This window comes from Micromys minutus (genome assembly GCF_963924665.1).
Source record: "Micromys minutus genome assembly, chromosome: 6".
NCBI classification, from domain to species: domain Eukaryota; kingdom Metazoa; phylum Chordata; class Mammalia; order Rodentia; family Muridae; genus Micromys; species Micromys minutus.
Window position 1 is genome coordinate 25,565,954 of NC_137975.1, and position 26,027 is coordinate 25,591,980.

General features: G+C 45.8%; 1 protein-coding gene across 2 annotated transcripts; it reads left to right on the forward strand.

Moving 5' to 3' along the window:
• The first annotated feature begins 453 nt into the window (after positions 1 to 453).
• On the forward strand, positions 454 to 17,946 carry ADIPOR1 (adiponectin receptor 1). Of its 2 annotated transcripts, none has more exons than XM_080917706.1 (8): positions 454 to 629; positions 7,658 to 7,892; positions 10,240 to 10,356; positions 11,030 to 11,201; positions 11,972 to 12,158; positions 13,825 to 14,012; positions 16,700 to 16,893; positions 17,147 to 17,946. In XM_080917706.1, exons 2-8 carry the CDS (start codon positions 7,752 to 7,754, stop codon positions 17,273 to 17,275), a joined length of 1,128 nt encoding a protein of 375 aa, XP_080773832.1. In that variant the 5' UTR covers positions 454 to 629; positions 7,658 to 7,751; the 3' UTR covers positions 17,276 to 17,946. The 2 variants fall into 2 exon arrangements, with proteins under 2 accessions (XP_080773832.1, XP_080773833.1); XM_080917707.1 differs by lacking the exon at positions 454 to 629 and adding an exon at positions 826 to 1,032.
• The last annotated feature ends 8,081 nt before the right edge of the window (positions 17,947 to 26,027 follow it).

Here is a 26,027-nt window from a genome sequence, read left to right on the forward strand (position 1 = left end):
GTTGTTGGCGCACACCTTTAACCCTGGCACTTGGGAGGCAGAGTGAGGAGAATCTCAGTTCGAGGCCTGCCTGGTCTACAGAGGACTTCCAGGACATCAAGAGCTACAAGGAGCAACCGCGTCTTGGGGGGGAAAAAAGTTTCGGTACTAGAGATATAGTGGTTTGCTGAGAGGTACAATTCCCAATACCGAGAGAAGGGGTAGAAAGTGTTTAGGAGCTGAAAAGCGTGGTTGAGCGGTGGAAAAGAGCTTTTCTTCCCAGCGTCGGATCTAATTCTCCCTGCTCCCTTTTCCATCACGCGCCCAATGCACGTCCGGAGGAGAGGCTTTTGCAGTCTGCCAGTGTGAGGCCGAGCTGGGACAGCCAGAGCCGGCGGTTGGTCGGATCAGAGGCGGGGCGGGGCGAGCGCGCCCGGATGATTGGCAGGCTCAGGAATGCCTGGATCGGAGCAGGCGAGGTAGCGCGGGGAAGGTGACGCGGCTGCGGAGGTGACGCCGTGCGGTCGCGCGGCCCTTCCGGCGCGGGCAGGGCGCTGAGGATCGGGCGCCCCTCGGCTGCAAGCCGCCTCCAGAGCCGCGGGATGTAGCACCCGGGCCCGGGGCCCCCAGCAGAGGTAGCCAGCCAGGCCGTAAGTGTCCCCGGGGTGGGCGGGGCGCGGGTCCTGCGGGCTCGGGAGGGGACAGCGCGGGACTGGCCCGCCCCTGGATCTCCGCTCGCCGCCCGGCCCTCCGAAGGGCCCGCCGTAAACATTTCCGGCCCCTCCCACCGCGCACCGCCTCCGTTCGGGGGGCTGCTCGCCACCGTCGAACCCGGCAGTCCGCGAGTGCTGTCTCCGCAGCCGGGCGGGAGACGGCCGCGTTCCAGCCCTGCTGGCTACCCCCGGAGTTGAGCTTGCGAGTTGGGTGCGGGAACACTGGCCCTGGTGGCCGGGAACCCTAAGGCCCCCACCGCGATCCGCAGGTCAAGCGTGACGGGGCTCCCTCCTCGGATAGGGTCGGCGAGGAGGTTGATGGAGAGTCGACAGGCCTAAGGTAATACTCAGCTAGAATGTAAACAAGATGCCGAAGTGTTGGGAAGGACCAGATTTCATCTCCGAAATCTAGGGTTGATGGATGATGGCTTGTTTGAGAATTTGGGTCTTGCACTTGGTTTTAAGAAAATAAAAGTGGCTCGCCGTTAGTTTCTGGCGCTTCGTAATTGAAGAAGAAGCTGGACGAATTTCAGTTTACATAGTTTCAGATGTCAGCGGAGCACTAAGAGACCATGGGATCTGCTATAATAATCAGATTATTTCCCTCGAGTATTTAGCAGACGGATCAGAAAACCCAGCAATTGCAGTTGTATGGTAAATCAAACGAAGATGGCAATTGGTGTTTCCTTTCTGAACCAAAGTCATGTTGGGATGTGCTCACTACTTTTTTCTTCTTCTTCTTCGCCTTTTGATAGTGTAGGGTAGACTGTGATGGTGCAGTCGCCGTTCCGGGAGTTTATAGCATCAGCACACTGCCAGGAACTCAGATAGGATGGCGCTAAGTAGATTGCAATGTCAGGGTTCCCGGCCTGCAGCCACCGCATTTCTTTATTACAGAAGTTGTTTCTGTGTAAGTTTTTTGTGAAAAGTACTTGAGAAAGCTAGTCTTCACAAGCTGCTGTTATCTGTAAAGTATTTGACGTTGGTGTGGACCTGCAAAAGCTGCACCTACTCACATAGTATAGTCTCAAGCAGAGGTGTTCACAGTGGCCCAGAAACGACATGATTTCTGAGGAAGAAGTAAATAAGTGACTCCTGGTGTGAAAGAGAGGATCCTGGGAAGCCTTAATCTCATAGGCCCGCACTGCCGTGGACAGAGTGTTGCACCTTAAATAGGGTGGTAGGCTAAGTTGTGTCGCTTCAGAGTGACCTCATTTTCTTAAGCTTCCCGACGGGAAGTGCATTATTCACTGCTCTGGGTAACCATGCTAACCATGAAAATACCCGTTTACACAACCGTACTCCCTGGAAGGCCCTGCCACAGAGGTGCACACCTCAAACCTTAGGATCATTTCAACTAGAGTGAAGCTTTTCTTCCCAGTTACTCCAGCAGCACCTGTTAGCTTCGTAATGATGCTATTAGAAGACAAATTATTCCCTAGGTGGTACGCATGCACACTTTTAATCTTTAATCTGGGAGGTGGGTGGGTCCCTGAGTTCGAGGACAGCTATGGCTACACAGAGAAATCCTGTCTCAAAATAACCAAAATAAATAAATAGAAGAGGAGAAAGGAAAGAAATTATTCAATAAACACCCTTAAAATTTTTTTAAGAATTCGTACAGCTGTTTGGTCTGTATGTGCATGCCTGTTGCCCACTGAAGATGGGTTGGCTCCCACAAAACTGAGCTGATGTGAATGCTAGGTATTAAAGCAGGGTCCTCTGGAAAAGCAGCCAGTACTTTTAGCCGTTCAGACAACGCTCCAGCCCTCAGCAACCCCCTTTTGGTTGTTGGTTTGTTTTTGTTTTTCTAGATAGAGTTCCTCTGTGTAGGCCTGGTTGTCCTGGAATTCTGTAGATCAGGCTGGTCTGGAAACCAGAGACTCACCTTCCTCCACTTCCCAAATGTTAGCATCAAAGGCATGCGCCACCCCACCACCACCACTGCCAGGCTTAGCAACCCCTTCTTAAAGGATGTCACCAACCATTCCAAGCTTCTTCCCCCTGTAGCACTAGCCACAACTGTCCATTTTCTTGTACTCAATAGATGTCCTCAGATTAAAGGACAGAGTTTACCTCGTAGGCAGGTACATCTGTGCCCTGCTTCTGTAGGAAGAAGTGTAGAGCCAAGCTGAATCTCTGACACACCCAGCTACAAAGTCCTGCCCATCTGTTTGGTACTTGGAGCTGTGCAGTCATCCTCAGGCCCAGGAGCTTTATTAAGTAACATGGTGTTTTTCTTGTTTGGTACTGGTGTTCATCAAACTTGTTACATTTTGTCTTTAGAAATGGGGGTATGACTAATGTTTTATAAAGTTTGTAGCAAACTTTATAACTCTGCAAATTGAATTGCAAAGATCTTGAAGATACTCACTAGTCAAACCAGTTCCAGGTGCTTGTCTTTCAAGCAAGTTCCTACCAGTTTCCTTGTGCTTCAATGGGAAAGCTTAGGGATAAACAGTTTTAAAGTGAATTTGGGGGTACACAGTTTACTAGGAGTGCTATACTATGCAGCTATATTGAGCAAATATTTGCACTGTGATTGATTTTTCTTTTTTTTTTAAAGCAACTAGCAGGGCATGGGACATACCTGGAAGCCAACATTCTGGAGACTGAGGCAGGAGGATGGTTGCCAGAGTTTCTAGACCAATTTAGGTTACTTAGGATCCCCCAAGCCAGGCAGGACTGTGAAGCAAGACCCTGTCTCAAAAAGAGCTGAGGTAGTTACATAAAAAATCTGTCCTGTTTGTCCTCCTCTTCCTCTTCCTCCTTTGCTGCTGCTCCTCCTTCTCCTCCTCTCCTCCTCCTCCTCTCCTCCTCCTCCCCTCCTCCTCCTCCTCTCCTCCTCCTCCCCTCCTCCTCCTCCTCTCCTCCTCCTCCCCTCCTCCTCCTCCTCTCCTCCTCCTCCCCTCCTCCTCCTCCTCTCCTCCTCTTCCTTCTCTCCTCCTCTTCCTTCTCTCCTCCTCTTCCTTCTCTCCTTCTCCTCCTTTCTATGGGTCTGGCCATAGGGAAGTTTGCCTGTCTATGAGATTAAAAGGATTTCTTCTCTTCTGTTGGGTTAAGAGAGCTTCAAGGGAAGTTAGATTATGACTTGTCCCCCCTTCAGATTCTGAGGCAGTGATACTTAGCATCCAGTGAAAGACCCATTACTGTAGTGTGGTGATGTCAAACAGAGACCTTTGCCTTGACTCATTTTTCCCCAGAGGAGCGATGAAATCAACCTCCCTAACAGACAGGGTAGAGGAGAAAATGGATCTTTGTCTGCTAGGCTTGTCTTTAGAATAATGAGAATCAAGCTTTGTAGATAGACCCCAATTCACCCACATACTCTTTAAAGGGCCTGCAACCTTAGATCAAATCTCCTAGAAGCTCTGCGCCTTAGACTCCAGGGAAAGTATGTGTCATAGCCTAGAAAACTTGGAAACTGCTTCAGAGAATAAATTATCTTCAAAATCTCGAAGGGCAGCTCTCCAGCTAATTGGCTGGTGATTAAAACTCAACTTTTCCTCCAAGTTTGGTGCAGGATTAACTTATTCATAGGGACACAAATGCCTCTTCTTCTTCACAGCCTTATCTATAACAGCTTCCATTTATGCAGTTGGGAAGCTTAGTGGTAAACATTTATTAGCTTGAGCAGAAGAAACCCCAGCAGAAATGTCCTCTTGAGTTTGGCCCAGTTTTTAATTTGCTGTGCTGGGTGTGGCCCATTGAGAGGAAAGGTGTTTCCTCTAAAATGCATAAGGAATTAGAGGCAGGCCCAGAGCTGAATGGTGACTCTTGGAATCAGCCTTACACTGTAGGGCTTTGTTGATTTAAATTAACAGCCCAAGATGCTTGTAATTTCCTGTTGTTGAGTGGTCCACTGTGTTACTTCTCTTTTCTCTTCCAGATCTCAGATCCCTCTCCCTTCTTTGCCTGTCTCAACTTTTCTGGTCAATTAAAGAAACTAGCAAAAATACCAACTTTGATTCCGTTCTGATCTTTGGACTCTTCTTTGGACTCTTCTGTACAACCTGGAGTTGTGCTGTTCTTGTGCCTCTAGTGGAATAGTTAAACAGCACTCATGAATTCTGTGGCCATTCTTCTTGAAGAGTTCTCTTCCTGCTCTGACCTGCTGGAGCAGTGAGGTCATGTCACAAGTTACCTAATGCCATCTAATTATACCAAAGACGGGGACAGAACTTGTTCAACTTCTGTTTTGCACAGGACCTTATAAAACTAACTACATTCGTTAAGTATTCAGTGAATGAGTTGGCTTACTCTGGGGGAAAGGATAAGAGAAAGCCCCCCAGTAGAGAAAAAGGGCACCAACCTTGACCAGTGGAATGGTGATAAATCATGCTTGCTGGCTGGCTTGTGCCCCGTTCATTCACTTTGGAATACGGATTCTGGGCAAAACTGAGTCTGCATCATTCACGATGCACCTCCTACTGTGCTCCAGAACCTGAGTGCCTGTGCCTGGTTTCTCCCCTGTTGTCTGCATTAAGTGACTGGAGCTTCAGTGTGCCTTTCTTGTCAGACTTCTCAAGGATGACCAAAGCTGTTTGTTTGTTTATTTGTTTGTTGCTCAGTGTTATGGATTAATCTCTGGGAACTGTTTATTCAGTAATACTTCCCCTTGAGGAAGGATGTTTTGAGGTCAGCTGTTAAGATTTCCCAATATTGCTTCTCACATGAGTTGCTTATCCGCTGGGCTTTCCAGGGGCCTCCAGTTTCCTGTTCTTCTTGAGCTCAAGTGTTGCTTGTGACTGTGTGTGTTGGCAAATGTCTTGTCCCAGTCTCGATCACCAAAAGGAGGAGGAACTGGCTATGTTGACATAGAGGTATACTAGGTAATGAGTTATTGTTTGTGTCTCTCTGGAGACTATATTTCAGGTGTGTGTGTGTGTGTGTGTGTGTGTGTGTGTGTGTGTGTGTGTGTGCTTTAATCGTAGAATGATGAATGACTTGTATGAGGATTGCCTTCACCTGGGGGCAGATTAAGATATTAGTCAGACATCTCTAGAACCAATAGAAGGCCGATAGGCAGGCAGCAAGAAGGTAGGTATGAGCGTTTGTTGGGGGAATTAGCCCACACGAGTGTGGACATTAACTTCCCAAATGGATCGTCTACAGGCTAAAGAACTAGGGAATCTATCGCTGTAATGAACAACTGAAGGCTGAATGGCTGAGGACCTGGAGGCTGTTGGTGCTTACCTTAGTTAGAGTCCAAAGACCAGAGAACCTAGAGCTCTGAATGTCTACAAGATGATTTCTGCATTCTTTCCTTTGTTTGAGGCAGGGTATCTCTGTGTAGCTCTGGCTGGCCCAGAACTTGACTGCACTGGTCTTAAATTCACCAAGATCCACCTGCCTCTGCCTCCTGAGTGCTGGGTTCAAGTTGTGCATTACCACACACCCTCAAAGTTCACTTTTCCTCTGTTTCATTCTACCTGTGGGGTAGCCAGTTAGATAATGCTCACTCTGATGGGTGAGAGCAGCTCTTCCTCACTAGGTCATTAAATCAAATGCTAGCCCCACACCCCAGAGAATGCTTTACCAACTGTATGGGTACCCCTTAATCCAGTCACTGATCCGTAAGATTAACCATAACCTACATATACCTAATTATAATCCCTGAGAAGGAATTGAGGTTACTCTTGGGTAAAAACTAGTACAGATGCCAAAGATGTTTGTTTACATAGTGAAGCTGCCATGGGCGAAGCAGTGTGTCTTTAGGGAATCGTCATGTTTACTTCCCAACACCAAATAGTCTGTCCCCTAAGTATAAATGTCTCATCAGACAACCCGCTGTGCTGTCTCTGCATTGCCCTGTGTTAATCTTCTGGCTAGAGTTGTTGGTATGAGTAACAAGGCCCTTGTCTCTGGAAGAAGGAAGACTTGGTAATACCACAGAGAAGGCTTGGAAACTGTCCTTTTATTTTTATACCTCCCTTAAGCCTAATTTGAAAATATTACATTAAAAAATCCAATGCAGAAAAATCCTAGAATGTTTGAGAATGTTCTGAGTTGTGATTTGTTTTTCCCTAAAGTATCTTGCATGCCTGTATCTAGAAGTCATTTGAGTGGGGATTAGGTTTACGGGCTGTGGTGGTTGGGATGCACCCTCGCAGAGCCGGTGATTAGGTATATGGGTGGCAAAGGCAAACGTGGGGAGCCTCCCTGTCTCCAGCTTCCTGCTTCCAGGTAAATGCTTGCTTGCTTGTGAGGAGTATGAGGAGCGATGAAGGCTTGTTATTAGAGCCTCGAGCTCTGGCTGTAACTGAAAACATGAGCGGGTTTGCAGAGAAAATAACCAGCCTTTTCCCATGCAAAGCGTGCTTGGCATGTGTATGTAGATAAAGGCCACGTGAGCAGAGTTGACATTTAATGCATTCCTAAGCCTGTATGATCTTTTACTGTTGTAGTCAGATGTGGGCTTCACTTAAAAAAAGGAAAAGGGAGGCATGGTGTGTGCACCTTTGATCCCAGCACTCTGGAGGCAGAGGCAGGTGTATTTCTTGAGTTTGAAATCAGGCTGGTCTACATATCAAATTCCAGGCCGACTGGAGCAGCATAGTGAGGTGGTCTCAATTCTTCACCCCATCGCCCCACAAAGAAAATAGATGTATTGGGTGTGTTGAGTGAAACAGCCAGTTAGACAGCAGCAAGGGCTTAGCTTACAGATGGTCTTGGTGTTTTTATGTCAATTGCCCGTCTAGGCCTTTCATGAGGAGAATGGGTTTGAGGAATATAGGCATTACTGTTCTTATTAATGGGCTCCATCCCTGTGGGAGAACCTTTTTATTATGTATCTAAGTGAGATTAGAGAGTTTCTGGTGAAGCAGAGTATTCTAAAGAAGACAGCAGATTTTAAATAATGAGCTAGCCTCTACAGTCAGAGGCAGGGTACGCCGATCAGCTCTGTCCTATTCAGTGTGGCATTAGCAGAAATGAACCCAGTGTCGTCCTCTTTGTATTTGCAGTGTCCACCATCACAGGAAGATCTCTGCCCTCTGGGGCTGAGAGACCCCAACCTTTCCTCAAGCTGAAGCTGCAAGGCGCTGAGGCACCAGCCAGATGTCTTCCCACAAAGGATCTGCCGTGGCACAGGGCAATGGGGCTCCTTCTAGTAACAGAGAAGCAGACACGGTGGAGCTGGCTGAGCTGGGGCCCCTGCTGGAGGAGAAGGGCAAGCGGGCAGCCACCAGCCCAGCCAAGGTAAGCGTTTTCCAGAGTTGCTCCCTTGACCAGGGCCCTACCGAGCCTCGCCAGTCTGTTGTTTAAGAGCTCCCCTTACTTCCAGATTACCCATAGTACCCTGGGAATAGTTGTGTGCAAGTCTTTATTGTGCTGGTTTTAGGTGTCTTTATTTTTGTCTCTGAGCTTTGGGAGTTAATTTCCCAAAAGAGCACCCAGCACTTTTGTAAACTCTGTGTCCAGCAGAACTGCAGCAAATACATAATCACTAAAGGGACAGGAATTAAGGTGATCAACCAAAATTCCTTCCCCTGCCACAGTGGGGATCTTCTCTCAGGTAAAGGATTGTAGAAGTTGCCAGTGCAGAGCTGATGTGGAGGCTCCCCATCACACCCACGTCCCCGAAGCATGAAGGAGGAAGGGGAGTAAAGTGGGTCTCCTCCCTTTAGAGGCGTGAGGGAGGACTGGAGCACCCAGCCGGAACGTATTCTTCGTGGGAGGGGTCGGGCGTGTCCTTTAAGGGAGCTCCATCTAAAACTGTAACATTGCCACCCTGAATGAACCTTTGTTTCTGAGAGAAACGGTGGGCAAGCTAACGTTTCACCATAAAATCTAAGAGGGATTAGAGGGATTAGGGTTTTACACAGGAGAGTGTGAACACGGCTCAGAGAAAGTGAGCTATCAGACTTCCCGTTTTTGTTCTGGAGCCCTGGATCAGGAGGAAAGTCTCTGTCTGTGTTGCTGTCTTTGTCTCTGCCTGTCTCTTTAAGGCGCGTACTTTCTTGGAGGCTGGGTATGGTAACATATGCTGTTAATCTCTAAATTTGGTAGGCTGAGATAGGAGGGTTGCAAATTTGAGCCTAGCCTAGGCTATATAGACCTTTTCTTTAAAACACATCAGCAACAAAAGTTGCTATGCTTAGCTGATAGAGTGGCCACATCCTTAACTGGGAAGGATGTGCTCTGTAAATTCCAGAGCAGCCTGGTCTACATAGGGAGACGCTGTCTTGGAGGGAGGGAGGGAGGGAAGGAGGGAGGGTGGGAGAGAAGGAGGAAGGAAGGGAGGGACGATTGCTGTGCTGAGTGCCCAGGAGTCAGCACTACTGCTTTGAGTGGACCAGTTCAGAGGACCCGTATGCCTGGGAGTTAATGTGGGTGGGGAATGGTTGACATTTTGATTTTTAAAGGAAATATATATTTTATCAGAGAGAGAGACAGAGAGGCAGGCATACAGCTCATACATATAACAGCCTGTGGAGGTTAGAGAGGGTATTAGATCCCTCAGGACCAGAGGTGCAAGCAGTTGTGAGTTGCCATGCTGGTGCCGCAAAATGAACCTGCACCTTCTGCAGGAGCAATCATTGTTTTATGCAGCTCTGATTAGCCCAGAACTTACTGACTTACCAAGTAGACTAGACTGGCCTCAAAATCACAATGATCCTCCTGCCTCTGTCTCCCAGTGATGGGATTAAGGGTATATGCCATCACGGTTGACCACAGTTGTCATAATAGCAACCCCCGAGTATACAATCAGACAGCAATAAGTAAGATTTCCATAGTTGTTAGTAAGTCTGTCACTTTGTTTTGAAGGTTAGTGGACTGGGCTGGGTGTCACGGTATGGACTTTGAATCCCAGCTCTCAGGAGACAAAGGCAGGCGGATCTTCTTAGTTTGAGGAGCCAGTCTGGTTTACATAATGAATGCCAAGCCAGCCAGAACTACATAGGGAAACCCTGGGTGGGGGTGGGGGGTATGGAAGAGAAGAAGGGGGTGGGGGAGAATTAGTAGTAGACTGGAAGATAAGACTATTTGGGAATTTGGGGAAAGTTGAGGACTACCTGTCCTCAAAAGAGAATAGGGGTTGGCAGGAGGGCTCAGTGAGTAAGGGTGCTTCCTGTCAAGCCTGAGGAGCCGAGTTTAATCCCTGGAGCCTACAAAGTAAAAAGAAAGAACCAACTTTAAGCTGTTTTTGACACAGACACAGACACACACACACACACATACACACACAAAATAAAAGTTTTAAAAATGCTTTAAGAGAACAGGCACATAGCATCTAAGGCAACATGTACCTATAATAAAATTTAAATAAGTGAGAAAAAACTACATTTTAAAAATATCTAGGCCTGGTGCTGCACTAAGCCTGTGTTCTAGCCTCAGTGTGACTCCTGTGTGCCAAATCTAACTTTCACTGCAGTACAGACAAAGTACAAATCTCAACAGCTGTGTCAAACTCTGTAAGTATCAGGATTGGGAGCGGAGGCCCGGCTTTATGAAGAGAGGCTGTGTGAAATGCTGTGAGTTTGGATCTCCCCAGAAATGCTTAGTTTGGGAGATGATGTCTAGCTGCTGTTTGTTGTTTTCTTAGGCTGAAGAAGAACAAGCATGCCCAGTGCCTCAGGAAGAGGAGGAGGAGGTGCGGGTGTTGACTCTTCCTCTGCAAGCCCACCATGCCATGGAGAAGATGGAGGAGTTCGTATATAAGGTGTAGCCTAGAGCCGGGAAGGGAAGGGGACGGGGCAGGGGCGGACAGGCATCTCTGGGGTGTTTCTAACTGGCAAGTGTACCTGGGGTTGAAGAACACTTGCCTGGTGACCTGAGTTTAATCCCTTGATTCTCAAGTTTAAAAAAAAAAGAGAGAGAGAGAGAGAGAGAGAGAATAATTCCCACAAGTTTCGGGAATTTTCTGATTTTCACATGCACACTATTGCACATGGATGCCCACACATAAGCATATAAAATAAATAAGTACAACTTTTAAAATGAAGAAGAAGGAATTCCTGCTTTACAAAGATACAGAATTAGCACAATGAGAACTCCAGAGGCATAAACAGAAGCAGAGGAACCAGAAGACTCCAGGAAAACATCAGAGGAAAGATTAGTGTTTATGAACAGCATGCTCATGATTTTTTTGTCTTTTCTCATTACATTGATTTTGAAAATTCAAGGAGCATAAAGGAGGTTCGCCATAAAATGACCAAAATATCAGCCAATACTCTGCTGGTCCGACTTTTCCTGTATTGGTATCTCCAAGTCCAGCATTATTGGGACCATCTGAAGGCTGAGTGACAGCCTCCTGGGCAGGCTCTTCCTCAGTGCAGTTTCCCAGGAAGGCTGCTTTTCATGCAGCCCATCTAATGGTGCTGTATGTGTTGTAGGTCTGGGAGGGACGTTGGAGGGTCATCCCATACGATGTGCTTCCTGACTGGCTGAAAGACAACGACTACCTGCTACATGGCCACAGACCACCTATGCCCTCCTTTCGGGCTTGCTTCAAGAGCATCTTCCGAATCCACACAGAAACTGGCAACATCTGGACACATCTGCTTGGTGAGTGATTTGGATGAGGAAAAAATCCAGTTTGTAGTGATGAGTGCTGTACCACTGAGCAGCATTCTCAGGAAGAATTCTAGTCTTAGGTTGTTGGTGGTGATGCATACCTTTAACTCCAGCACTTGGATCTTGTGAGTTCAAAGCCAACCTGGTTTACATAGGAGTTCCAAGCTAACCAAAGAAACAAACCAAAAAGGATTTCCAATCTTACTTGCCAAGGAATTTTGCCCATGGGGAGAGAATAAAATTTCTCTGAATAATTGATGTCAGGAGTCTGGTCTTAGAGCTACCATCCACCTTACTTGAAAGTTGATTGCTGGTCTTCACCACAGGGCAGAAGGCCCAGAACATGAGGGAATGGCACTACATGTTGGCTTTGGATTCCTGCTGGAGCATCCATGCTGGAACTCCTATTTCCTAACTTGCCACTTTAAATACAAAATGGCAGGAGACTGGAGAGATGGCTCAGTGGTTAAGAGCACTGACTGCTCTTCCAGAGGTCCTGAGTTCAAATCCCAGCAACCACATAGTGGCTCACAACCATCTATAATGGGATCTGTGCCCTCCTCTGTTGTGTCTGAAGACAGCTACAGTGGACTCACAATAAATAAATAAATTTAAAAAGATAGAAAACTCTGTCCTGGTTAGTTTGTCTTGCTGATGCCAGTTCTCAAGGCTAATTCTGTTCGCTGATAGAAACAGTGGTTACCACAGTCTGTGGAGTCCACATTTCCTCATGGGTTGTTTTTCCTTTTTGTGTTGTGCAGGTTTTGTGCTATTTCTCTTTCTGGGAATCTTGACCATGCTCAGACCAAATATGTACTTCATGGCTCCCCTGCAGGAGAAAGTGGTCTTTGGGATGTTCTTCCTGGGTGCAGTGCTCTGCCTCAGCTTCTCCTGGCTCTTCCACACTGTCTATTGCCACTCAGAGAAGGTCTCTCGGACTTTTTCCAAGTAAGTTGAAAGGCCAGCCATAGCAGAGAACACTATGTGTGTGTCATTGTCACATCTTGTCCCAGGACTGAGCAGGCACTTGGTCTTCCTAACACATCTCTGTTGTGCCCAGTGAAGTTTTCTCTTCTGTTGTTAGAGCACAATGATGAAGTTTTTCTTATAGAAACTAAAACGTCATGATAAACTTCCCATGACCTCCTCAACAGATGGAAACCAACTCTGGGATATGTTTTCTACTGAAACAGTAATTTAGTCTTTTGTGAAACTTGAGGTGCTGATGGATTGCTTTCAAGACCATGGACCTAACACTCCTTATCTTCCTATTAACTTGGGCCAAGTGGTATGTGGCAGGCAGTCTGTGCTTTAGACTGCTAGTGCTCTGACCCCACGCAAAGCTTATCTTGCTGGCCAGCCGGTGTTAGAAGCATCAGCTATCTGCCAGGCTCAGTCCGTCGCCCTAGCTCAGCATGGGGCTCTGTTTACTTGGGTAGTGGTTGTTCCTGCTTTCTTGGTGATAGTGGCAGATTATTTTATTTCTCCCAGTAACTACTGTAATGAGAGTATTTTTTATTATTTAGCATGTTAGTTTCCAGGAGGGTGGGGACGCACCTGTGTTCTGAGCTACTCAATAGGCTGAGACAGGAGGACCAACTGAGCTCAGAAATTTGAGTCAAGCCTGGACAGTATAGCAAGACTCTGTCTAAAATCATACAGGAGAAAATAGGTCTGTTAGCTACCATTTGTAATCTCAGCCTCAGGAGACTAAAGCAGGACATTTGCTGTGACTTTCAGGCTAGCTCAGGGTACAGAGTGAAGTTCAGATCAGCCTGGGATAGAGAGCAAGGCTCACCCCAAAAAAGGAGAGCTGGTCAGATGGTTCAGTGGGTAAAAGTGCTTGCCACCACGCCTCATGACCCAGGGTCAGTCTTGGGACCCACATGGTAAAAGGCAGGAACCAAAGTGAACACACAAATCAATAATTTTAAAGGAGAAAGTCAATAAGAATAGGAAAAACACATGTACTTGTTATGTGGAGCATGGTGGCATTTGACTGTAATTCCAGCACTCAGGAGGCAGAGGCAGGAGAATGAACTAAAACTGGAGACCAGTTTAGGCTGCCTACTGAGTCTAAGGCCTTTCAGTAGGACCTTGTCTTACAGACAACCAAAACAAGCATCCCCTAATGATGCTCTTAATCTGAGGGTTTCAGTTTTAGAACTCCGTCAGGTAGAGGAAACAATCCAGAGCCTGAGTATCAAGTTCTAAAAGTGTCTGATGTAGCCCAGGCTAGACTTGAGTTCGCTCTCTAACCTTGAACTCCCCAACCTTTTGCCTCTGCTATCCAAGTGCTAGAATTACAGGTGTGCACCACATACCTGACCTTAGAGGATTTTTTTTTTTTTTTTTTTTTTGAGGTGTGTGTGGAGACCTGCCTGCCTCTGTCTCCCTAGTGCTACAATTAGAGATGTGCACCACCACCACCGAGCTCTTAGAGAATATTTTACTGGAAAGCAAATGTTCTCAACTTGGTGGAGTTTGGTTAAGGGTAGATAATAGGGAATGCTGAGACTTGAGATGGTCAAATCTGGGTGTAGTTGACTAGGTGATGATCTACAGGCATTCTTTTCTCATGTTCATGTGTTTGATCTTTGTGGCTTATTTTTAGACTGGACTATTCAGGAATTGCTCTACTGATTATGGGGAGCTTCGTCCCCTGGCTCTATTACTCCTTCTACTGCTCCCCACAGCCACGGCTCATCTACCTCTCCATCGTCTGTGTCCTGGGCATCTCTGCCATCATTGTGGCACAGTGGGACCGGTTTGCCACTCCCAAGCACCGGCAGACAAGAGCAGGTGAGTAGGAACATATTTGGTGTTAAACATGCCTCTAATGCAGAGGTTCTCGACCTTTCTAATGCTGTGACCCCTTAATGCAGTGACCACAGAGCTTCTCAACCTTCCCAACACAGTCTCTTAATATAGTTCCTCATGCTGTGCAAGCCCCCAACCATAACATTTTCATTGTTGCTTCGTAACTGCAGTTTCGCTGCTGTTATGAGTCATAATATAAATATCTGTGATTTCCGGTGGTCTTAGGTGACCCCTGTGAAAAGGTTGTTCAACCTCCCAAAGGGGTCTAGACCCACAGGTTGAGAACCTCTGCTTTAATTCCAGTTACTCAGGGAGTTGATGTGGCTGGATCAAGTTCAAGGCCAGCCAGGTTACCTTGTCTCAGAGTAAAAAAATAAAAGGGCTGGACATAATAGTTCAAAGGAACTATCATATGCCTCTTGCCTAATATATGCAAGATCTGGGGTTCAGTCCCTCATACCAGAGAGTGGGGGGAAGGAAAGGGAAAGGGGCTGAGCAGGTAGGAAAACAATGTGAAGCTCGACCATGCGCTGAATCAGCTCAACCCTGTTTTAGTTCTTGAAACCCACACAAACTGATTTATGTTTAAATCTCAAAACAGTTTTTCAGAGCTGTTCTCCCTTGCTATTTCGGTGCCGATAGGCCAGGTCATAATACAAGAGATTAAAAATGAGCATTCCTAAGCCAGGTGTGGTAGCTTATGCTTCTCGCCTCCATACTTGTGAGGATGAAGCAGGAAGCATGTGTCCCAAGGCAGCGAGGGTGATTTACAGATCAAAACCCCGTCTCAAACATAAATTAAAACAAACACGCCCTGGCGCATTTTACCAGGAGTGGAATACCTGGTTTGATGAGTAAAATCTTTTGAGCACAGAGATTAGGAGCAACTAATATAATAGCCAGCAAAATTTAGACATCTTCCTTCGTGCCGACTCATCCAGAGGCTCTAGTTTTTAGTACTTGGGACGGTGCCACCAATTGCCACTAGTTTTCAGATGCCTTAGCTCCTTTTCTAGTTTATGTGTGTGGGTGTTTATGGGTGTTTTGCCCACACATTTGTCTATGCACCACTTGCATGCCTGGGGCCTGCAGAGGCTGGAAGAGGATATTGGACCCTTGGTGTACTAATGGCTGTGAGTTGCCAAGTGGGTGCTGGGACTGAAGCCTGGGTCCTATCAAAGAGCAGCAGTGCTCCTGACTGCTGAGCCACCCTTCTTTCATTTGGGTTTTTTGTTTTTGTTTTGTTTGTTTGTTTGTTTGTTTGTTTTAAAGATAGAGTTTCTCTGTGTAGCCCTAGCTGTCCTGGAGCTCACTCTATAGACCACACTGGCTTTTAACCCAGAGATCCGCTTTTCTCTGCAAAGTAGAGCAGACAGTCGCTGCCCCAGTTCCATACAGTGTGGGAACAAGATCTCAGTCCTCCTTTGTTACCTGGTTGTGTGTGTCTGCAGCTTCAGACAACTGCTGTTCCGAGTATAGACTTCTATCTGTGCAGATGACCAGACTTCTGGTTACTTTGCTCTTTTATGATTTTATTAAGAATTTTGTACTTGAGTGCAGTGTACTTTGATTCTGTTTCCCCCTCTAGCTTCCGTCCAGACCTCTCCTGCCTGTTCCTTTCACTGTCCTGCCTGCTCTTTTGTTTTTTTTTACATAGCCCATTAGTCAATCGTGCTGCTCTAGGCACACAGGATGTGGAGCCATCACTGCAGCACGGACAGCTTCCCAGTGGCCACACCCCTCAAAGAAAAAGGGCTCACCTTCCTTTCCCAGGATCCATCAACTATCACTAGCTCCTCTGGGATGGGACTTTGTGAACATCTCCCCAGTCCATGCTGGAATTTTTTGACTGGCCTGATGCTGTGCAGGTTTTTTAATGATCTTTTTTTTTTTTAAAGATATATTATTTATATATCTCACTGTGTATCTGGGCATGTGCCCATAGAGGCCAGAAAAGACTGAGGCCTCCTGGAGCTGGACTTCAGGGCTTGAGTGTGTCGTAGTGTGTGTGTCCGTGTGCATGTGCCCCCGGAGGCCACAGAGAGTGGCAGATCTTCTGGAGTTAAGTTCCAGGCAGGTTAGTTGCCCATCCTGGGTGCTGGGATATGTGGAAGAGTAGCAGACACCACTGCACTGAGCTATTTCTTCACCCCTTTCTGTGATTAGTGGGAAACCTATTCTTCTGGCTTTGGAGCTACAGTAGGTCTTGGCTTGGGTCTATACCAAGTTGACCATCAGATTTTTAACAAACCTTTTTAAACTATTTTTATTTGTTTGTTTATTTATTTTTGGTGTGTATATTGTCTGTGTCTGGTTTTTCAAATTTTGTATATTTTGAGAAAGACTCTTACTGCTGGCTGACCCAGAAGTCATTATGTAGACCAGGATGCCCTGGAGCTAAATGAGACCCACCTTCCTCTACCTCCTGAATTCTGGGATTAAAGGAGTACACCATATGCTAGCTCCTTGTTTTATCTATTTGTATATGTGTGAATCTGTGTCTGCCATGTGTGTACAGGTGCCCACAGAGGTCAAAAGAGGTCCTAAATTTTTAAAACATGTACAGTTCATAAGAAAACAGTTACTTTTCATAAATACCTCAATTCCAGATTCACAGCAGTGCCTTCACATGGCTACTTCCTGTTGACAGTTGTCTGTTCTGTGTTCAGGCGTGTTCCTGGGACTTGGCTTGAGTGGTGTTGTACCCACCATGCACTTTACTATCGCTGAGGGCTTTGTCAAGGCCACCACAGTGGGCCAGATGGGCTGGTTCTTCCTCATGGCTGTGATGTACATCACCGGAGCTGGCCTTTATGCTGCTCGGATTCCTGAGCGCTTCTTTCCTGGAAAATTTGACATATGGGTAAGAAATGACTCTTAGCAGGGCCTGTCATGGGGAGTGGCTGGCCCAGGTCAGAGCTGAGTGGAAGGTGGTAAGAGATCCGGGTCCTGAAGGAGAAGGATGAACAAGATCAACACTGGTCTCAGTTTCTTATAATGTTCTAGAACAAGTATCACTTTTATGATGTAAAGCAGTTTTTAAGGAGAAACCTGGAGAGGCAAATGTTCCCTCCAACTCCTCCGTCCTAAAGGCGGGTCTCTGTTTGTTCCCACAGTTCCAGTCTCATCAGATTTTCCACGTCCTGGTGGTGGCAGCAGCTTTTGTCCACTTCTATGGGGTGTCCAACCTACAGGAATTCCGTTACGGCCTAGAAGGTGGCTGTACCGACGACTCCCTTCTCTGAGCCTTCCCACCTGAGGGGTGGAGGAGGAACTTCCCAAGTGCTTTTAAAAATAACTTTTTTGCTGAAGTCCGAGGAAGAGTCTGAGTTGTCTGTTTCTAGACAAAAGCTCTTAGAGAAGTCGGTGCCGGCGACACTTCAGCTCACTGTCACAGCCTCTGGGCAGTACACTTCCCATGTGCATTCCCAGCAGACTCCTCAGCAGGCAACTGCTGCTCCTTCACAGACAGGATGTGGGAGCTCACGCTGAGATTTTACCCATTCCTCCAGCCATTTTGGGAAAAAAAAAATTATGAACTGGGATTCTTCAGAAATTATGTTTTGTTTTTTCTTGAAGAAAATATCCCTCCCTTACCCCTGTCCTTACTTTGTAACCTGGCTGATAACAGGCCATCCGTTTTTGTAGCACACTTTTCAGAAACAATTATAACCTGGTCCCATCTTTCTAGGACAAACAAAGCCACGCCTTGATGTAGCCCGGCTAATCATGGAAGTATGTCCAGGCTTCAAGTAACTTGAGTTTAAATCCTTTTTTTTTTTTTCTTGGCAGAGTAATGTAAAATTAAAATGGGGAAGATATTTAATATTTAATACTAAGCTTTAAAAAGAAACCTGCTATCACTGCTGTATCTTGATGCAAAGACTATGGTGATAATAAAAGAAAGTACAGACAACTCTTGGCTTTCAACGAGTTAACGTGTGTTGTCTCAACGGTTTCCACACAACTCCTAAGGCTGGAGGTTTGTGAAGACTCCAGCCTCCACTGAGACACAAATCAGAGTCATCCTGACAGTTACAACAAGTGAGCCTAAGTCAGTTCCTAATACAACTTAGTTACAGACGGACTCCTGATGAGGGTTACTGTGCAGACTGGGTGTGTCCCTCCGTTGGTAGAGTATGTGCCTAGCACCACAAAGACCTGGATTTCCTCACTATTATCAGTCATGCCTGTGATGCTAACAGCAAGGAGGGAGTTCTGCACAGGAGACTGTCAGGAAATAATGTCATTGTGCTGCTGCATTTTGGGTTTTTCGAGACAGGGTCTCTGTAGCATTGGCTGTCTTTGAACTAACTCTATACCAGGCTGGCCTCAAACTCAAGAGATTCTCACCTCCCAAGTGCTGGGACTAAAGGCGCACGCAACCACTGCCTGGCGGTGGGGTATTTGTTACAAGAGTCTCCGATGTTGAGGTATACCCTAGAGTTTAGTTTTATGAGCACTGTTTTGTTGGTGCTACAGAGTCTTTTGGTCACTGCAGTGCTTGATGTAGGGAAACCAGGGAAGTGCTTTAATCCCATGTGCTTTTAATCCCAGAGCTGGGGAATCAGGCAGGTACATCTCTGCCTTCCTGAGCAGCCAACCATGCCTACTCAAGTAGTTCAAGGTAGAGAACTTGTCAAAAAACGGTGTATTCCCTCACACCTGCTCACCTTGTTTATTGTGATTGTCTCACCAAAAGGTGACTTACTCTTCATTCCTCTCTGAATTATACCGAACCTGGTTAAGAGGTTCTGTTCATTGGGAAGTGTGAGCTGGTAGTGAATCTCAGCAGGTAAGCAGTCTGGGGAGAGCCATGACTTACACAGTGTAACTGTGTGTGACACCGTACAAGTTTCAACTGAGGACAAATGATCCTTTGAAGAAACAATGTAGCCCAGCATGGTGGGCTCGTTCTTTGGCTTTCTAATTTTGCCTTTCTCTTTTCTATTACAGAAGAAAACTCCTTTAGGACAAGAGGAGTTTGCAAAAAAATTTTTCTTAATAAAGTTACTATATATTTTTTAAAATCTCTATCTGACACAGGCAAAAACCATTAGCACAGAGAAATATGTTGGTGTGTGAGAGCAACTGAGCGTGGATGGAACCTTCTGCTCAAGCCCTGGTATCACAGGGAGCACATGGTTCACGTCAGGCCTGTACTTTCAGCACTCAGGAGTGCAGATGTAAGTAGATTAGAACATTTAGATTAGCATGTTGAATATTTAAGCCTTAGATATAGCCACTCGGAAATTGACCCGATTGAAAAGCCGACTTCCCATTTGGATTCACATTAAAACAACAAAAACAGCTTTAAAGTCTGGTGTCTCGAGCTCATCTCTCTTTTTTTTTTTTTCTTTTGGGACATTTTCTTGGCAGGAAGATGTTTCTATCCTCCTGTAGGAGGTGTTCGGATAAAATCTATCCTGATTAGATGTGATATAGTTAGTGGGTAGACACATTAACTCACTGAGCAGCTAATTTTAATGAAACTGGAAGGTAAGGGATTATGTTAAACCTACAGTCAGTCACCTTGGATTCCAGGACTCAGAAAGCCTTCCAGGATAGACGGACCATCACGTGACGTCAGTTACCTATGAAGGTGCAGATGCACCCTGGTACCAACACTGTCTCCTTGGATGAAGGACTTGGGGTCTTGCCACACCGGAACTCAGAGTGATGGAGTATGTGTACACCTGTCTCCCATTTTTTTTCTCTGCTCAAAATTAGAACATCAGTACCCTAAAAAATGGACTTGGGGACCACTGGCCCTCCTCATTTGTCCCTCCCGGCACTGCTGTATTGATGAAATTTCCTCTTAGACCCTCAGTGTTACCCAACTCTTTAATTGAGACAGGTGGCCAAGCCTGCTAGGGATGTCAGACTTGGAGGTTTTGCCCTAAAATTCAAATCACATTACAAACTAGAAGGTTTTACACTAAGTTTACATGAGTGTGGAATGACCTCTGGTCTACACGCACAAGATGAAGTAAAGCCATTTACAAAGGAGTTTGATTCTGAATTTATAACAGGGAAAACAATCAAGGCCATCTGCTTATTTGGTCAAACTTCAGAGTACAGAGAATCAACAATTCCTGCAAATATCAATAAAAGAGCTCACAATACATCAACTCACAGTGTACTCAGTATAAACAAAATAGAAACATGTATATGAAACATGAAGCTTCCTGTGAAACCCATAAAGATCAAAAGCTGGTGTGTGTTTTGTAGACAGCTAATCGGGGTTAGGGAGATGGCTCAGGGAAGGCTGCTTGCAGGTAAGCCTGATGACCTGAGTTCAAGCCCAAGAGCCGACCAGGTGGCAGGAGGAAGCTGATGTCAGCCCAGTTTGTGGATTACAGGTTTTGTTCTGATTATGAATTATTAGAGGAAGACTAAGGGAGAGATGATAAAGCTGATGACAAGGTCATGGGGCAGAGGAAAATAGCGTTGAGTTAGATTCTGCACATTTATCCTGAGTTTGGCACAACTTCTCATTTTTAAAATACTGATTATTGTGAGGGGTGCCATGGCACAGCTGTGGAGGTCAGAAGGCGACATGGGGGTCTGCCTCTGATCTTCCTGTGCATCCCCTGACATGGTGCCTGCAAGGACACAAGAGGTGGAGGATCAGCAGAGCTTGCTCATGAGAGGAAGATCCTATTAAACATATTTAAGTTTATTTTGTGTGTGAATGCCTTACCTGGGAATTATGTACGTGCACTGTGTGTGTGTAGGAGCCTTGTGAAGGCCAAAAATGGGCATCAGATCTCTTGGAATTGGAGTCAGGCTATCATGTAGGTGCTGGAAACCAAAACCATGTCTTCTACAAGAGAAATAAGTGCTCAGCCACTAGGCCAGCAAACCCCAGCATGCTGATAGGGTTCAAGAACTTCAAAAATCAACATTTTAGCCCAGTTTTTGTCCAGGGAATTTAGGTAATAGCAGTGTCATTTCTCCCTCTTAAGAGAAATCCCCCCCCCCCTTTTTTTAATGATTTATTTATTCTTTTACATTATGAGTACACTATAGCTATCTTCAGACACACAAGAAGAGGGCATCAGATCCCATTACAGATGGTTGTGAACCACTGTGGGGTTGCTGGTATTTGAACTCGACCTCTTAACCTCTGAGCCATCTCTCCAGCCCAAAGAAATCTTTTTTTTCTTTTTTTTAAAAGAGAGACATTTATTTTATATGAGTACACTGTAGCTGTCTTCAGACACACCAGAAGAGGGCATCAGATCTCATTACAGATGGTTGTGAGCCACCATGTGGTTGCTGGGAATTGAACTCAGGACCTCTAGAAGAGCAGTCAGTGCTCTTAGCCCCTGAGCCATCTCTCCAGCCCCCCCCCCCCCAAAGAAATCTTAAAAGAGGCCAAAAGAACTTTCTCCACTGAGAGACAGTTTTGTTCTGTTTAGTGAAGAGAGTGAAGGAGAGACAACGCTGAAAGGCAAAGGACAGACAAGGACAGATGCCAGCAGAGAAGTCAGGCTCCTCAGGATTTATCTTTAGTTCAACACAACTTCTAATATTTCTTTATTTTAGTCAGTTTTTTTTCCATACATGGTTTCTTTGTGTAGCCATAGAATTCTGCATCCTGGAACTTGCTCTATACACCGGGCTGGCCTTGAACTCAAGACTGGGACAAAAGGCATGCACCAAGACACCTGGGGAATTTTTTAAAAAATATTTAGTGGGGTATGTCTTGGTCACTGTTCAATTAATTGCTGTGAAGAGACATATGACCAAAGCAATTGTTATAGAAGGACACATTTAAGACTGGAAAGATGGCTCAGGGTTAAGAGCACTGACTGCTCTTCCAGAGGTCCTGAGTTCAATTCCCAGAAACCACATGGTGGCTCACAACCATCTGTAATGGGATCTGATGCCCTCTTCTGGTGAGTCTGAAGAGAACTACAGTGAACTTATATATAATAAATTAAAAAAACATTTAATTGGGGCTTTGCTTAGTGTTTCAGAGGCTTAGTCTCCTGGTGACAGGCAGAGTGGTGGAGACACAGCTGATCGTGTGTGGAGGCTGGGGACAGCAGGAGAATGTTGCTGCTGCTCTCTTCCTTAACTCCTCTTCTGCCTCCCACCTCCCACCTCAGTCTCTCCCCTCTCCAGAGTTCATAAGTAAGTGTGTGACCCTTGCAGCTCTCACAGTTTCCAACATCCCGTCCCACACCCCTCACACCCATGCTCCCTCCCAGCAGCTGCAGACCCTACTACTGCCCAGACCCAGGACAAGACAGCCTTGAACTGCAACTTTATCAGTGCCTCGTGACTTTTACCATGTAGACTGGGTGCCATCCACACCCCATCCTACCCCTGCCCACAACAGGAAACTTATAAGAGCAAGAAAACCCCTGTTCCCTGGAACTCCCTTGGGGCCCCATTGTGCTGTGTACTATATGGTGCTATCTCTCCCCTGATATCCCAAAACTGAAGGGGATAGAAGGCCGTTTCTCTTTAAGACCCCAGACATGCTGCCCACGTTGGCTATCTCAGCTAATGAAGCTCTTTTCCTCTGGCCTCAAGTCTTGCTGTTAAGGCCTCAGCATGGCTGCCTATGACCATGATGCTAAAAATTCTAATAAAACTTATTGGAAGGGCACTTTGTCAATTCTACAAACCTGTAACATCTTATGGCTGTAACAAGTGGCTGTCCTTACTCCATCATCCTCTGCCTTGTTCCCTGGAAACAAGATTCCCCACTGAACCAGGAGCTCACCATTTTTCTGGTTATGCTGACCTTGGTCCCTCCACCTGTTGCTCTGGGGTTATTGCCAAGTATGACCACACCCAGCTGCTGCTTACTTTTTCTTTCCTGTTTTCCTTCTTTCTTTCCCCCAGACCCTCTAGGGATCCAGACTCAGCTCTTCTACACCAAGGAATCTCCCCAGCCTCGACACTCTTTTTACATATCCTCCCTAAAGCTTATTTCTTACTTTTAATTCCAATCAAAGTAGGTTGCACATTCATTATGGTTTTCTTCATTGCCTGGGACTTAATAGTTTAGCACACTGTCTCAGTCAGGGTTTCTATTGCTGTACAAACATCAGGACCAAGAAGCAGGTTGGGGAGGAAAGGATTTGTTCAGCTTACACTTCTACATCGCTGTTTATCACCAGAGGAAGTCAGGATTGGAACTCAAGCAGGTCAGGAAGCAGGAGCTGATGCAGAGGCCATGGAGGGATGTCACTTACTGGCTTGCTTCCCCTGGCTTGCTCAGCCTGCTTTCTTATAGAACCCAGGTCTACCAGCCCAGGGATGGCATCACCCACAATGGGCTGGGCCCTTCTCTCTTGAACACTGGTTGAGAAAAGGTCTTACAGCTGGATCTCATGGAGACATTTCCTCAACTGAGGCTCCTTTTTCTGTGATAACTCCAGCTTATGTCAAGTTGACACAAAACCAGCCAGTACACAGACACTAACCAATCAAACTAGTCTGAGTATCAAATATTCCCCTTGAGGAAAACAAGGCAAGCATTCCTTCTTGTCTTTGTAGGCTGAGTTACCTACCAAAGGCAAATGTAGCTAGAGTGGCAAAAGGTACCCCACCCCCTTTCTGGAACACTTGCTCCTTCCTCAAGTTTCTTTCCTATTATCTCTCTTCTTCCTGAAGATTGCAACTTTCTGTATTCACTAGCAGGGTTTGTGTTTGGAATGGGATTTAAGTGCTTGTTGAGGACTGACAGTTCTCTCATGTCTTACCCCAAGGTGGTTCCACCCACAGGGGTGTGGGTGTGTTCTACATACAGTCCAGCAGTGTGAAGGGGTTCAACACAGTGGTAACTGTTACAGGTGAGAACGTAACAGACCCCCTGCAGAGAAGGCCAAATTAGTTAGTTTTCCTGAGTGACCAAGATCGAGCTGAAGCCTCAGAAAGACTCAGTGCTAAAGCTCAGGGGTGCACTGTTTTTAAAGGCAAAGACCACTCGGACCACAATTATAGAAACCCCAGACGTGAGTCAGAGCAGCCTTGCAACATCTGTCTTGGCAAGATGCATTTCTGTTCCTTTCTCGTACAGCATGACAATTTTGTGTCATTTTAAGTTTAGTTTGTACAGACATTAATTTGGATAATACACCTGGACCATGGCTAGTTTATGGTCATAGACAGTCCGAAATGTGCTGCCAGAATGGTTGTGGCCCCTGCAATGTGGAGGCCCTGAGAAGTGTCTAAGCAGACATAAAATGGAGTCAAGACAAGATGGTGTTACTTTGGGCCCATCATTCTCTTCCTTTGACCTTCGAATCCTTGATTTTTATGAAAGAGAAGGTACTGGGTAACAAACAGTTAATTTAGCAGCCTGATATTGACCTAGAAGGAGTACAAGGGACAAGATGACCCACAAAGCCTATGAGTGAGGTAGTCAGCCATGGGTCCAATAAAACCAGCTATGAAGCCTGGGATTGTTGGTCCTTTTTATCAATCATTTATGAGGACCAACTGTTATTTGTATGCATGGTCAGGAAATCAGATAATTTCTTATGAGCCTATTATTTTTAAACATAGCAGAGCTAGTCAAAGCTTGTGTCAAAAGTTCAGTCCTGTGGCGGTTAGCCTGCAGGAAGCATTTTGGCTAATTTTACCCGTGAGTCCAAAGAAAGAAAAAGGCTTCATGGTTTCTGTCTCCAAGTATCTCTGAGTTGAATTTCTAAGTTTTCTACATAAGAAGGCATGCAGGCTCTGGGTGTGAGCTGGGAGCAGGGCTGGAGAGCTGGCCCCCATCCTTCTCTTAAAAGGGATTCAGAGAGGCTGCTCTGTGTTCACTCCACATACCAGGTTCCTTCCTCTTCTGCCCTGTTCTTTTCTATACCCAGCTGCCATGGATCCACAGGAAGACCTGTGCCCCGGTGTTTAAATGAGTGGCCATAGTTTAGCCTACTGTGTTGACTGGTTCTATGTCAGAGTGTATGTCTCAAATTATTTAAAACTGTCTTAGGGACTTTTGACAGACTCTAATTACCACTCTGCCCCAGAATTAGCTTTTACTAAGAGGAGGAAAATTGAAATCTAGGGTAGAGAGCATGGCCAATTGAATTGGTATGCAGGTTGCATACCAGTCGGACGGCAGGCTTAGGTGCAAGGTTCCCCTTTTCACAGCATTCTTGTATGTCAGGGAGACATTGCGTTTGGAGTGATTGTTGCTTGCCTCTCTGTTGTTGGAGGCTTTTAGGATGAGGGCGGAGACTGTAAAATCATTCATTTTGCTAGAGAGCCCTACTCTGGTCATGTGAGAGATGAGCAGTTAATCTCCCCTGTGGATGAGGAGATTGGGGGGGGGGGGCGTTGGCCTGCATAGCAGGGCAGCAGATTTCTGCCATGTCGTCTTATTTCCCCTGTATCCTTATCCTATAAGGAGGCAAGCATCCAGTCTACTCTGATGGGTTCTGCATACTATTCAAGGGAAAGTGTACCACTTGGGCCAAGGGGACGTCCTGTCAGGGAAGTGTACTGTAAATTCAACCCATTTTGCTCAAGCATTTAATTTTCCATAATCAGTTTTTAAATACACCTGATATTGGTATTATTATATCTTAGACAAAATTTAAGTTTACCTTAAAGTTGTTTTCAGTTACTTGTTTTATAAACTGGCCTCTCTATCTAATCTCTGTAACTAAGGGACATTAGTAATGAACATGACTACAGATACAGTTCTGAGCACATCAGTAACATTAGGTCAATTATAAGGTGAATGATCATTAACTTCTATGTCTTATTGTTTTCAAAGTTTATAATAAATTAGTGACTCATAAGATTATGATTTTATAATTTTATCTCTGTTAAAATTTTTAAGCCTTGGGCTGGAGAGATATCTCAGTGGTTAAGAGCACTGACTGCTCTTCCAGAGGTCCTGAGTTCAAATCCCAGCGACTACATGGTGGCTCACAGCAGTCTGTAATAGGATGGAACACCCTATTCTGGTGTGTCTGAAGACAGCTACAGTGTACTTATACATAATAAATAAATCTTTAAAAC

Bases quoted from the DNA above. Each gene is read 5' to 3' on its own strand.
- ADIPOR1 (XM_080917706.1), top strand. From the start codon at position 7,752: ATGTCTTCCCACAAAGGATCTGCCGTGGCACAGGGCAATGGGGCTCCT. The intron at 7,893-10,239 runs GTAAGCGTTTTC...TTGTTTTCTTAG, and splicing joins CAGCCACCAGCCCAGCCAAG to GCTGAAGAAGAACAAGCATG. The intron at 12,159-13,824 runs GTAAGTTGAAAG...GCTTATTTTTAG, and splicing joins GTCTCTCGGACTTTTTCCAA to ACTGGACTATTCAGGAATTG.